Source organism: Mesoplodon bidens (genome assembly GCF_964165515.1).
Source record: "Mesoplodon bidens genome assembly, chromosome: 15".
In the NCBI taxonomy this organism is placed as follows: Eukaryota; Metazoa; Chordata; class Mammalia; order Artiodactyla; family Ziphiidae; genus Mesoplodon; species Mesoplodon bidens.
This window is the reverse complement of record NC_138171.1, coordinates 58,013,355-58,026,973: the sequence shown is the minus strand read 5'-3', so window position 1 is coordinate 58,026,973 and position 13,619 is coordinate 58,013,355. Positions and strand designations below refer to the sequence as shown.

Genomic DNA, 13,619 nt, shown 5'->3' with positions numbered 1-13,619 from the left:
ATTTCGGTACCACCCTCATGATTTCTTTTCACCACCTACACTATTCTTAGCTGGACAGTTGTTGGTTTTTTTTCCAAACTACTCACATTCTTTTTTCAACTTTATTTCCCAAGGAAAGTTTATGTCCACCATAAATGAAAAAGAATGCCACACATAGAAGGTAACTATGAAACAGGAGAGCAGAATAATGTTATTCCATTCTAGCCAGACACTGATGTCTACCGAAGGCTTGAGGCTGGGGGCTGCTCTCTGTGAAATGGGTTGATCACGCATTAGAAGAGGTGTTAAAAGCTCCTTAGCCCCAAACTGAGACTTTCTTCTCAAGGTTTCCAAGAGCCTGGGCAGAGAGTTAAAAAGGCGCCAACTTTCTCCCTGCGTGAGACTGACAGTCTCTCTGCCACATCTAGGCGGTACCCCCAAACCATGCAGCTATAAGTAGACCATATTTGGGGGTAAGACTTTTTTATGTGTAATTTATGTTTTAGTCCAATGTTCTTAGAATAAAAATGATGAGTGGACCACTCGTGTTCTCCAGGGAAATTCAGGGCAATTTGGAGTGGGGGTGGGATGGTGGATGGGAGTGGAATCTCGGGAGTTTGCTGGAAGCTAGTTCAGCTTGTCTTGAGGCATTTGTGGGGCTCTGACCGCAGCCCCATCCTGCAGAGGATGACAGATATTGGCAGCTAGCACCAGCGTGGCTCCACTACGGTTGCCATTATTTCAGCATGTCAGCCTGTTGAAGACCCTCCAATAGACTACTCATAACCTTCTGAGGTCGGTCAAGCGATTTGGTCCCAAACAAGGAACTGAAATTAACATCAGGCGCAAGTCCGTGTTTAAGGGAGCATGGGCAAATTAGAGCATGTCTAGAGGCGAGAAATCTGACAGCTCAGACCACCTGGTAGGGTGAGAATTTTCTGCTGGTCCCTTACTTGCTTCCTTTGCATGTTTACTTATTCTTGGCGGGCTCCAGACTTCTGTAGGGAGACTGGCCAGAGATGAGGCTGCCTGCTTCTGAGCTGGGCATCCGAAGGCATCGCTGGGCGGGCTGAGGGCGACAGGAGGGGCTGCCAGAGTCCGGGAGCGGCTGCCTCACTCTGTTTCTCACACCATGCGTTGCCTGGCTACACGCCCCACCGGGTCCTACCTGCCAGAGCCCCAAGGTAAAAAGGCGGGTGGAGGACGTTGGGGCTGAGAACGCTTCTTGATTTAGGGTGAGGTCTCAGCTCATCCGGCCGTCCCAAATTATCAGAGACATTGCTCTGAACTGGGGTGTGAGGGTGGCGAGAGGGGTCTTTGTCCTGCTGGGGCTTTTGGAAGAAGTGAGGTGGTTTGCCATTTCCTTCCACTGAGGGACATTCTGTCTGCCCAGATGCCTGGAATGCAAGAGGGCTTTAGCAGCCTGAAGGGTACTAGAGGGCTGATTTTCAGGGGGCGTGTTGTTAGCTCTCAGCATTCATGACCTGGCTAGGCCAACCACAAGGTCCTCTCTCTGCCAGGTAAACACTGAGGAGCTCACCCTTGAAGGGTGGAACCCCTGCCAGATCCACCCCATCCCCGGGAAGCAAGGAAACCAAAGCCAGAGTCAGCCCCTTGGTATAGATGTTAAGCCCCAGCTGGTGGGCAATACAGTCACCTGGACCAATGCTGCCCTCTCCCCAGTTTCCAAACGGTGTTTTGGGGAAAAAGTAGGGGACAGGGGACAGATGATGAGAGACAGCATAGCACAGAAAACTGGTACCAGCTCTGAAGGCAGCACGGCAGGTTTGAATCGCAGCTGCACTGTTGCCTGGGTGTGAAGTGACACTGAACAATTCCCCAACCTACTCTGAGTCTGTTTTCCTGGGCTGTTAAATGGGATTAGGGGGAAACTCTTATTACAAGACAAAGGTGAGGAATCAAAGGGTCTAGCACAGTGCCTGGTGCATTGTAGGATCTGAAGACACACATAGGAGTCCGTTATTAGTGTGGCTGAGACTGTAGGACTCCTCTTCTCAGATGTTGCTCAAATGTGAGGCTTCCTCTGAACCTGCAGATTGATGACAAGTTTGCCAGCTCTGTTGGTTGCAGCCAGAGCTTGTTGGGGGAGTTTTCCAGGGGGAGAGAGAGTTCAGAAGTCACCTTGACCCACCCCTCCCACAATACCAGATGAGGAAATCCAAGCCTGGGAAGGGAGGTGACCTCCCCAAGGTCTCAGGGTGGATGGAGCAGGGGTCCAGGACCTCTGGAAGAGGAAGGGTGAGAGGAAAGTGGCTAGGAGGTGTGTGGTGATGGGAACTCAGGGCTGCCAGGGCTGAATTTCCAGCCAGGGAATTTCCTTGAGGAATTTTCTCTTCCTCCCAAGGGCATCCGGCTTCCCAGGAGTGAATGGCTCAGCGAGCAAGCCCCTGTGCCCTGCAGGGGTGGTTTGCCCGCTTCAAGGTGGGGCTGAGGTGGAGGGAAATTGAGGGCCAGACAGGGGTGTGGATGAGCTCCCTGCAAACCAGGGCTTGTATATCATATGCCTACGGGCAGGCTGCCTCCTCCAAAGCTGGGCACTGGCCATTTTTAGGAGCTGATTAGACGCTCCAGGGAGTGTGGGGGGTGGACTAGGTGCTTCTGAGAAAGCACGTGGCAGGCGCAGCAGGGGGAGGCTCGGGTGCCTGCTTACTCCCCAGCTTGGCTTGGCGCAAGCCCCTTGGTGCAGAGAGAAAGTGAAAGAGAAAAAGGGCAGCCACAGTGGGTGGAGGTGGGGTGGCCAGGCGACTGCTCTCCCCAAGCTCGCTTGCTCGCTGCAGCCCCAGAGCTGGCGGGAGGGAGAAGCCACTGGCAGCGCGCAGGAGTCCAGGGAACAGCGGCAGGTAACCAAAGTCCCCTTAGCAGCCCCTGAAGTGGGGCTGGGAATAGAGGTTCAGAGCCTGGTAGCTACTTGCCTGAGATCACACAGCAAGGCTGGGAGGAGGAGGAAGTTAATGTGCAGAGTGCACACCCTAGAAACTCCTCGTTTCCAGCAACCCTGGAAGGATTCCACGCAGGACCTGGGAGCGGGGAACCCGGAGCTGGGCTGCTTTGCCCAGAGCACCGGGGCCCAGGGGAGGCGGCGGGGAGAGCCGGTGTGAGCGGCAGCGTCTGCAGAGAGATGGGGACACAGAAGGAGCACGCAGAGAAGGGAGGCGGTGTGGCCAAACGATCGGTAGACAGTCTCCCTGCGCGTCCTAGAATCTGAAGAAGCGCGTAGGGGCGCGCGGAGAGAGACACAGGCTTTTCTTCTACCGGGGGGCCTAGGACCGGGGCTGCACTTCTCTGAGCCTCAGTTTCCCTCTTGAATCACGTTCCCCCTCTGACTCTGGAGTCTGGGTACCCGGCCCTTTTGGTGGGGTCCCCAGCACAGGGAGGGCTATGGGGAGACATTTAAACGTTGGATTGGAGAAATCCTCACTTCTCTTTTACCATCTTGGGGGGCAGGGGCTTTCCTGGACTGTGTTTGACCGTCCGCATCTCTACCGCAAGTTGGGGTCCTGAGCCACAACCTCTAAGGAGAGAAACTAAGGGCCTCCGGAAAGGGATTGGGGTGGGGCACTCCGGGGTCCCAGAATATCAGAATTGGAGCCACCATGTCTAGCTCTGTCTGGGACCCTTAAAACCCGCAGTTCTCCCTTGAGTCCCACAGCATCTCTCTCCACCCTAGGTGACACATGGGAGGGGACATAAGTGCCCCACCTCCAACTGAGGCCAGGAGTTCCTAAATTTGGCAGGAAGTCTTCCATCTATGTGCCACTCCCCCCACCTCCCCCCAAAAAACTACCATTCCCAGCCAATCAGAAGGTTAAGGAAATTAGTGCTTCTTGCTCTAGGGCCTGGTGGAGCTGAAAGTGCAGAAGATGAGACCCCAGCAAATCATCACTTTCCAAATCCCAGCCTGCCTTAGGCGAGGACCTGGTCTCCAAGATCCCAGAATATGGAGTGGAAGGGTCCTCAGAGACGACTGAGCCAGGGGGTCCCAGGCTTCCCACACGTGGGAATCACCCAGAAGGCTGTTTAGAGTGCAGGTTCCCAGCCCCCACCCCCAGATCCCATTGACTTGGCCTGGAGTGGCGCTCCCAATGGCAGGTTAACTGGCTATGGGATGTGTGTGTGTGTGTGTGTGTGTATGTGATTCCTATCTCAGAGGTCCAGAGGTCATACATACATTGAAAAGCACTGAGGTCCAACCCCAGTACCTACTCCATGTTCTAAAACCTCTGGGGACTTCCTGGGAGGTTTTGTCAAAGTCCACATAGCCAAGTTATTAGCGGAATCAGGATTTGAAACCATGTCCCCTGAGAGCCCATCCAGTACCTGGGCGGAGGTGGGAGCCTACACAAATACAGGGCGGGTCCTGGATAGTCAGAGGGAGACTTGTTGATACAGCAAAGTCTGTCTGATGGCAGGGACCTGGCATCTAGTACCTTGTGGAGAGTAGAATCAGAAAATTAACACAGGGACCCTGCTCCAAGGCCTGGTCTTGGGCAATCAGGGAAGTGGCCTGAGGGAGAGGGTAAAGCTTATGTACTTGGCTTTCAGACTTGGCATCAGTCACCCTGAGTAATTGACTTCCCCTCCCGAGGGGCATCTATAAGATAAGACACGAGTGCTTTCTTGATGATTTCCTGACCTGCACAGAAGCACTTTGCAAAAACCACCAAAGAATACACATGTGCCTGGTGTAACCCTTACAGATTCTAGAGGGATCGTTTAGAAAGATCTGAGAGGTCGTCATTGGGCACACGTCCGTTGTGTTTCCAAAGACTTTGGCACATACGTGATCCATGGTCCAAGGACAATTCTCAGAGAAGCCTTGATTGACACTGGTTCTCATAGGAAGGACATTGGTGCTTTTCTGATTTTCTTTTAATCCTCCTTTTTTGTGTGAGTAGGCGTGTTAGCAGCACTCTAATACTAATGTTTCTTTTTAACAAAGTGGGAGGGCAGCTGATATTAATTTGATAACATAGTTTTGCTTTCAATGGCAAGTGAGACTTCAGTTTTTGTTTTTGGAGTTTTTTTTCATGCAAGGTAGTGAAAGGAAGTTTTCATCTTTTTAAAACATAAAATTTAGCAAGGTAATCATTTTTAAGTGTACAATTCAACAGCATTAAGTACATTCACGATGTTGTGCAGCCATCACCACCATCCGTCTCCCAAACTTTTTCATGGTCCAAGCTGAAACTCTGTCCCCATTAAGCACTAACTCCCCATTCTCCCCTTGCCCCCGGCCCCTGGCAACCACGCTTCTACTTTCTGTTTCTATGAGTTTGACCACTCTAGGTGACTCACATAAGTGGAATTATACAACATTTGTTCTTTTTTTTTTTTTTTTGTGGTATGCGGGCCTCTCACTGCTGTGGCCTCTCCCGTTGCGGAGCACAGGCTCCGGACGCGCAGGCCCAGCAGCCATGGCTCACGGCCCAGCCACTCCGCGGCATGTGGGATCTTCCTGGACCGGGGCACAAACCCGTGTCCCCTGCATTGGCAGGCAGACTCTCAACCACTGTGCCACCAGGGAAGCCCCACAACATTTGTTCTTTTGTGTCTGGCTTTTTTCACTTAGCATAACATCTTCAAGGTTCAACCATGTTGCAGCATGTGTCAGAACTTCATTCCTTTTTATGGCTGAATAATATTCCATTGTGTGGATGGACTACATTTTCTCTATCCATTCATCTGTCAGCAGACACTTGGGTTGTTCCCATCTTTTGTCTTTCGTGAATAGTGCTGCTACAAACATTTGTGGACAAGAATGTATTTGCGGCTTCCCTGGTGGCGCAGTGGTTGAGAGTCCGCCTGCCGATGCAGGGGACACGGGTTCGTGCCCCGGTCTGGGAAGATCCCACATGCCGCGGAGCGGCTGGGCCCGTGAACCATGGCTGCTGAGCCTGCGCGTCCGGAGCCTGCGCTCCGCAACAGGAGAGGCCACAACAGTGGGAGGCCCGCGTACCACAAAAAAAAAAAAAAAAAAAAAAGAATGTATTTGCATCCCTGCTTTCAATTCTAGAAAGTTTTCTTTTAAAATAAATGTTTGGGTTTTTTTCAAGTTAATTTAAGGAAAATGCTTGGGTAAATTATACAACAGGTGGTATGCAGATATAACCAATAAAACTGTAAAGTAGGCAGGCGAATGTCTGAAGTTTGGAAGACTCTGGATTAGCGGAAAGACCTAGTAGCTCTTGTAACAATCTAGGCTCGGGGGATGGGGCTACTAGGTCAAGGGGATGGCTGCTGAGGGACTTTTGGAAGGAAAAATATAGGAATTGGGGACCAACCTAACCTAAGCGCAGAGTCTTGGGGTTTCCAGCTGGGGAGAAGTAGAAAGGTGGTAGAAATGCAGGGTCTGGAAGGTTCCCTTGGAGGAAGGAAAAGCCATAGAGCCATGCAAACTGAGAGGCAATGTCTTCTAGGCAATTGGAAACTCAGGCTGCCTTGGAAATAAAACCTATCTAAGTTCTCAGTCATCACAATGCAAGTGTGTGTATGTGAGTGTGTTGGAGGAGGGGTGCCCAAGGGCGATGCTCATGTAAAAATACAGATTTCTGGACCCCACCCCAGACTTACCTCAGGGAGTGAGGTCCGGCTGCCGTGTGTTTAGCACCCACTTCAGGCAATTCTGATTCACAGCCAAGCTTGCTAACTGTCATCAGATGCTGGCAGGCAGGGCTGGCATATGATTTATTTACCTCGGAGTCTCCAGCACGGAGCGAAGGGCCTGCCGCAGGCTTAGGTGCTGTGTTAGGCCAAGCTGGGGGTTAGGACTGGATTTGGGAGCCTGGCTTTGCTAACTGCAGCCATAAGCCCTTCATTCCCCACTCCAGCACCCAGCTCAGGTTTTCTTCCAGGAAAAACTTGTTGGACTCCTTTTCGGCTCACCGACTGCAGCTGGGAAGCTTGGGGCTTGCAGAGGGAAGGCCACGCGGAGGTCGGTCGGGAGGCTTACGTTCTGGTCAAGCACTGGGGCCCCCTCCTCCCCTGGCTGCAGCTCTTCCAGCTGTCTCCACCCTCCTCCCCTCCCCCTCCCCCCAGTACCGTCAGGCTCCTCAGCCCCAGTAACTGTGCCATTTACAGCCACTACACGCAGCCGCCGGGCTTGTCTTGTTTGAGCTCCAAGATTTTCCAAGTTGTGATGAGCTGGATGTCCTCCAGGGAGTCCAGAGAAGATAGGTGGCTTGCCCAAGGGCTCAGAGGTGGTCTCTGTGGGGTCTTTTGTGGGCTTCCGTATGATTTCCAGGCCCTACCTGAGGAAAAACAGAACCAAGTTGTCTCAGGTGGGGTTCCCCGGGAAGCAGACTCAGAGGTGGAGATTTGCACACGGCACGTTTACTGGGGAGAGGTCTCCAGGTTGGGGAGAGGGCCCCTGGGGGAAAGGGAAGAAGCAGCACCGGGCAGAGTGAGGGGTTGGGCTGCAATACGGTCACGACAGAGGCCCCAGCCGATCCCGTGGGGAGGGCTGAAGCTGGGACGGCCAGGGTTATCCCAAATAGAGACTCCCAGAGCAGACCTTTGCATGCCTACAGGCAGCAATCACTGCACGTGGGTACAGTGATTGGAAAAGGGTGTGACTTTGGGCTATTCCCAGAGAGGTTGAGTTGTGTTTGTTTGTTTGTTTGTTTTTTCGGCCACACAGCGCGGCATGCAGAATCTTAGTGACCCCACCAGGGATCGAACCCACGCCCCCTGCAGTGCAAGCGCGGAGCCTTAACCACTGGACCACCAGGGAAGTCCCCCCAGAGAGGTTGAGCTGTGACCTGTGAGCCAGTTGCCCTCTAGCAGTTGGTCCTTAAGGGACTGTAGCACACCACAGAATCTACTACATTTTTTTTCCTTGAAATTGTCAAATCAGAGAGCATCTGGTAGCCAAGGCCTAAACTGTCATCTGAAGTTGTCTTTTTTACTGTCTTCTGTGCAGCCTCTTTTGGGGAGGGGTGGGTTCTGCCTTCCCCCCCCCACCTCACCCCCATCCCCTTTAATTAAATAGCTCCATTATCACCTGTTCTGGGATTTGGGCTTCTTGTACAATTTCATTTGAAAGCCGCTGTTCTAGCATGGCATTCGTATTTAACAGATGAGGCCACTGGGGACCAGAGAGGGAAAGGGGCTTGCCCAGGGTCACATAGCCTGTCAGGTGCAGAGCAGGGCGCAGATCTCAGGTCTCATGACCCCCTGTGTGGATCCTGTCTCACCAGTCTGTTGTAAACTCAGCGGTCCATAGCTGCATCAGTCCACTTCCTCTGCCCTCACTCCAACTGCTGAGAAGCTCTGTGGCCAGGAGTGGAGCCAATCTTGCTTCCATTTCCAGCTTTCCTGCTCTGAGACCCCTTTATCCTGGCACAGGCTAGTCTCAGCCCAGAGAGGCTGGGGAGCTATGATGGAAATGCCAAGATCCTTGAGGGGGCTGGAACTGAGGAGGGCGAGGTGAAGCAACAGGCTAGGTCCAATGGGGAATAACTCTTTGTGCCCTGTGGTTCCCAGACAGCTTATTTCGTAATCCCTTTTCAGTCTGAGCTGGTGCCAGAGCTGGGGAAACACACCCAGCACCCCAGATACCACAACTCCCATGCTTCCTGCTCCTTCCTTTGTGGAACTGGCCAGTTTGGGCACTCAGGGCCAGTCCCCTCCAAGCCCTTCTGTTGGAAGACACCCTCATGTGTGTCCCAATCCCACCATGGGGCAGGACAGAATTCAGTCCTGCCTTTCCCTGCCCCAATCACCCATCCATCCCAAACCATCATCTTTCCAGCAGATCAGAGATAGACGTGACCTTAGAAGGCCTGCAGGCCAACGGTTGCAAGCCCAAATGCCTAAGGGGCCGTAACTGTGCCCAATGGGACCCAGCAGAATGCAATAGGGAGTAGTGGGGTCTTTGGCAACAATTAATTGTATATTCTATATGGAGACATTGCGATGGTAATTAAGACACACTATACACACACAAATTGTCTTGGGAAACAGAACACCTAGGCCTATAGGCCTGAGTCACCCTTCATTTTGAATCCGTACTCCAAGACAAGCCCCCTTTGGTGCAGAGGAGGAGCCTGCGGTCAGAGTCAGGCACCAAAGCCACCCAATTACAATATCTCAAGACCTCTCCTTGTCGCGTCTGCTGGCTCCTATTACATTGGAAGATGTAATAGGAGACACACACACATACACACGCACCTTCCAATCTCCCCGCCTGGAGGAGAAGTGACTAGAACCTCGAGCTGCCTTCCAGCCCCATTGCCCCTCAGCATTGCCAAATACCTTAGTTTCCACTCTGTCTCTTGTGACCTCCACAAGCCTCTCCAGGAAGTGAAAGTCTTGAGTGAGACCAGCAGTTTCCAGAAGTTCTCTCTGTCTCATTTGCCTGGGTTGCCCATACTGGACCAGCAAAGGGGGCGGAGTGCTAGGGCTTCCTCCTCTATAGATGGTGCCCACTTTCCCTGTTCATCTCCAAGTCCTGCACGTTCTCATCTCCTCCGCCAGGACTGGGGGCTCCTGGGCCCAAATCCCCCCATTCCTGGACAGCCTACAGGGTGGCAACAGTGCAGTTTTCTTCCTTTTTGAGCATCTACAGGTGTCAGGCCTTTTTTGGTGAGCCACAGAAACACAGAAGCCCCATGAGGCTTCCATCATTTTTGGTGTTGTTTTGTTTTGTTTCCTTTTAACTTCAGGAACCTTTCGATCTTCAGTTAACTTCATATCTCAATTCGCAGTACACTATGATCTTGGTCCACATGAGGCATCTCTCTTAATTAATTTCCCTTTCCCCCGTTCTCTTTCCTCTTTCTGAGCACCCATTCGAATGCACTCAGGGTGTATCCTTTTGTTTGCATGTGTTCTTCTTAAATACGTGTTGCTTTTTTTATGTGCCTGTATGTCACTCTGCACATCTAGAATTGGGCTATCAGAACTCATTCTGCTTCTTACTTTTTCACTCTGTACTATGTTATTTTATTTTTAAGATTTTTTTGATGTGGCATTTTTAACATCTTTATTGAATTTGTTACAATATTGCTTCTGTTTTATGTTTTGGTTTTTTGGCCATGAGGCATGTGGGATCCCAGCTCCCCGACCAGGGATTGTATCCACACCCCCTGCACCGGAAGGCAGAGTCCTAACCACTGGACTGCCAGGGAAGTCCCTGTACTATGTTATTAAGATCCACCTCCATGTTCATTTGGTCTGTTGCTTCTAAGTATTGCATCATCCTCTACAGATTGCAGCAGCTACTTTGTACTGTCCTTCCCCTAGCAATAGACACCCAGGTGGCCTCCAACTCCTGGTCACCACAAATAGCACAATGGTGAGCAACTTCAGATGGGTGTCCTTGTGGAGCTGTGGGAGAATTTCTTTGGTATGTATATACCCAAGAATTGAATCACTGGGTTGTAGGATCTCTACATCCTTAGGTATTCTAAGTGGTGCCAGGTTGTTCTGCAGGTGGCCACAAACATCCACTCCCACCAACCCCTTGGCGTTGCCCAGCTTTCTAATTTTTGCCAGTTGTATGGTGGCAAGTGACACCTTGCTGCTTTCATTTTGGAACTTACATCTTAGTAACACTTCTTGGATATGTCACTTTAGGCAAGTCAGAGCAACCTACTGAGATCGACACTATGCCACCTAAAGGCAATAGATTCCACAACTCAGAGAGGCTGAATAACTTATCTGAGGTCTAACAGTTAGTGTGGAACTGTAATTTGAACCCAGAGGTCACACTCTTAACCACTGTACCATTATCATCACATTTTGTCTCTTTTCTAAAGTATCATCCGGGTCTACACTGCAAGCTTCTTGTCAGGGGCTATGTTTTAAACCTCTCTGGGGCCCCTGGAGAACTGAGCCCAGTGACTTTCTTACAGGGGTTGCTCAGTAAATCATTGTTTTACAGGTTTGGAGAGAAAAAAGTGCAAGGTGTCTTGTTGAGTTTATCTGGAGGGCTACAGGGTGCAAGAAGCAAAGAGGAACTTGTTTGATCCACAGAGATGCTGACTGGGGGCTGGTTGTGGTAGATAAGTAACCCCGGGCTCCTGGCTTCTGGCCACCATGTGGCCTGCGGAAAGAGCTTGTCATGAAGTTGGGGAGCAGAGTGGTGTTAGGGGGCCTTGGGGGAAAGGCAGGGGGGAAAGCCGATAGGCAATGAGGAATCTAGAATCCCCAAATGCCTCATCTGAGTGGACTCCCACACCCAGTTGGTGAAACTAAGGCTCGGAAGGGTAGAGAATGGTATTCAAGATCAAAGGCAGAGCTGGAACTCAAACCCCATGTCTCTAGACACATGGTTCAGAGACTTTCCATTCCTTCCTCTGGAGAAGATCACAGTCAACAAGTAGGGAAGTATTTCTTCTCATGCTCCTTCATCACAGTGCATAGCAGTGCTGAAGGCTTTGGGGTAGCAAAGGAGTCCCCTTCTCCCTCTCAATGCCTCCTCACACCTTCAAGGATATACCCCCCTCTCTGGGAAGAAAGCAGCTGATAACTGAGCCTAACCTCATTGTCATCGTCTGTACAATGTGTACAATAATACCAATCTCCCAGAACTATTGTGACAATTGAAACAAGATAATAAATAGAGAGCATCCAGCACAACCCCAGACACAAAAGACTCTCCCTAGCAGAGGTGGAGCACAGAAAGGCTGCAGAAACTGAATATCAAGGTCTGAGCTAGAACATTCTGGTAATACTTGATTTCCCTCAGGGGAGAGAGGAATGAACCTTTATTTCAAAAACGATTTTGGTGTGTATGTGCTTTCAAAACCTGCAGTGTAGTGTGAAATGGGGATGGAAACAAACCCCAAAAGGGACTTTTGGTGGCAAAAGGATTAGGAACTTTTTCTCAAGTTGGATGTGGAAGGTGGTGGCCCAGGGGACAGGGTGGGTCCAAAAAGAACCTTCTAAAAATACTGCCCACTTACCAGAAATGCACAGCGCACTCCTCTGCTGCACCCCAGACAGCTCCTCAAAAGGAGAACTCGTCTTGCCACCCATGCCTCCTCGCTCCGGGCGAAGGCACCTCCCCAGGGTGGCCGGGGGCCAGAGCCTGGAAGAAGCTGAGCCTTGGTGCCAGGCAGCTGCTTCAGATCCCAGCTCATTGCTCTTCTCTTTGAGCCTGTTTCTTCATCTGAGAAATGGAAATACAAATAGCTAATGTGTGAGTTCAGCTAAACGGGATAATGTCTATAAATCATGTCGTTTGGTGCCTGGCACTCAGAGGGCACCTATGAATTCTAGCTAGGCACCATCAGTCCTACTGATGGAGAGAGGCTGCCACATGCTGGAGCCCGGGGGTAGCTGAGCTAGAGGAAGGGTTCTTGCACTCAAGGGCTCCTCGGCTGTAGGATCTGTCCTGTGCTGGGGCAGCTGACAGGGACTCGCTCCTCTGCAGTGAGGTGGTCAGGGCTCTCTGCCTCCAGGCTGCTCTGGAATTGCAGGAGGAGGAAAGAGTCCAGTTAGGAGGCTTTGAAGCACTTCCTAAGCATCTAGAGACACAGGAAACATGGTTGTGGGAACCCCGGGAGGTCCCAGGCCAAGTTGATTTTGGCATGAATGGGGGGTGCCATGGCACTTCGGGGAGCTCTAAGCTGCAAGCCTAGATTCTCAGGCTCCCAATATAATGGACTTCCTTTGACTGTGGGCCTCCTGTGTGCCTGACACACCACGCAGAGCCCTTCTTGGCCTTTTGATGGTCCCACAAGGTAAGTATCATTATCCCAATCTAGTGGTGGGAAAGCTGATACTCAGAGAGGTTAAGTCACTTGCCTAAGGTCTCCCAGCCAGGATTCAAACTCAAGTTCTCCAACCAGGTGACCTTGGACAGGTCATTTCAGCGAAGTGTCTGAGTATCCTCCTCGGTCAAATAGGTATAATACTCCACCTGCCTTCTCCCTAGGGCTCTTTGTGAGCTCAGATTGGGGGCTGGAGGCAGAAGTCTGTTGTGAGCTGCAAATCTTCGTCTATTCAAGAGGAAGTGTGTAAGATTCAGGCTTTGTCTTGGAGATGCAGGAAGGTGCTGAGGTGTATGCTGGGGGTGTCTGAGAGCAGACTTTCCAGGTTGCACTGCTGGCTCTGGGGCTTGCTTGTTCCTATGGAGGTTGCGGGGTCTCCTTATACAAAAGAACAGAAAGCTTGGCTTCACAATGTGGTAACGCAGGAATGGAAGAGAAAGGATCCCTTTATCAATCTCACAGAGGTAAGAGGTGAATTAATAATAATAATAATAACAACCATCACCCACGTTGTGCTCATCAAGTGTGTGTTGGATGCTGTTCTATGCTTCCATTCATTAAGCACTTACTAAGTGACAGTCACCTTCCTAAGGGCTCTACATAAATTAACTCACCTAAGCCTTACGAGCTACCAAGTATTATTATTCCCATTTTACAGATGAGGAAACTGAGGGAATTCCCTGGTGGTCCAGTGGTTAAGACTCTGCGCTTCCACTGCAGGGGGCCTGGGTTCAATCCCTGGTCAGGGAACTAAGATCCTGCAAGCCATGCATGTGGCCAAAAAATAAAAATAAATATGAGGAAACTGAGGCTTCAAGATATTTAAAAAATGAAATTCCCAGGTTGTGGTAAGTTGGTAGATAGGAGTGGTTTCAGAGTCAGGCAGTTTGACTCCAAAAGCTC

The 13,619-nt window shown here is 50.9% G+C and overlaps 1 protein-coding gene across 7 annotated transcripts in view; it reads left to right on the top strand.

Moving 5' to 3' along the window:
• The first annotated feature begins 1,009 nt into the window (after nucleotides 1-1,009).
• The window catches only part of CIITA (class II major histocompatibility complex transactivator), a 42,230-nt gene continuing 29,620 nt past the window's right edge, over nucleotides 1,010-13,619 (top strand). For 6 of the 7 annotated variants that reach the window (XM_081256360.1, XM_081256363.1, XM_081256359.1 and 3 more), the window contains exon 1: nucleotides 1,010-1,163. In XM_081256360.1, the coding sequence (XP_081112486.1) occupies nucleotides 1,112-1,163 (52 nt within the window). In that variant the 5' untranslated portion in view covers nucleotides 1,010-1,111. Of the gene's footprint in view, nucleotides 1,164-2,709; nucleotides 2,841-13,619 lie in introns of those variants that run through there. The other variant, XM_081256361.1, reaches the window with a different exon arrangement.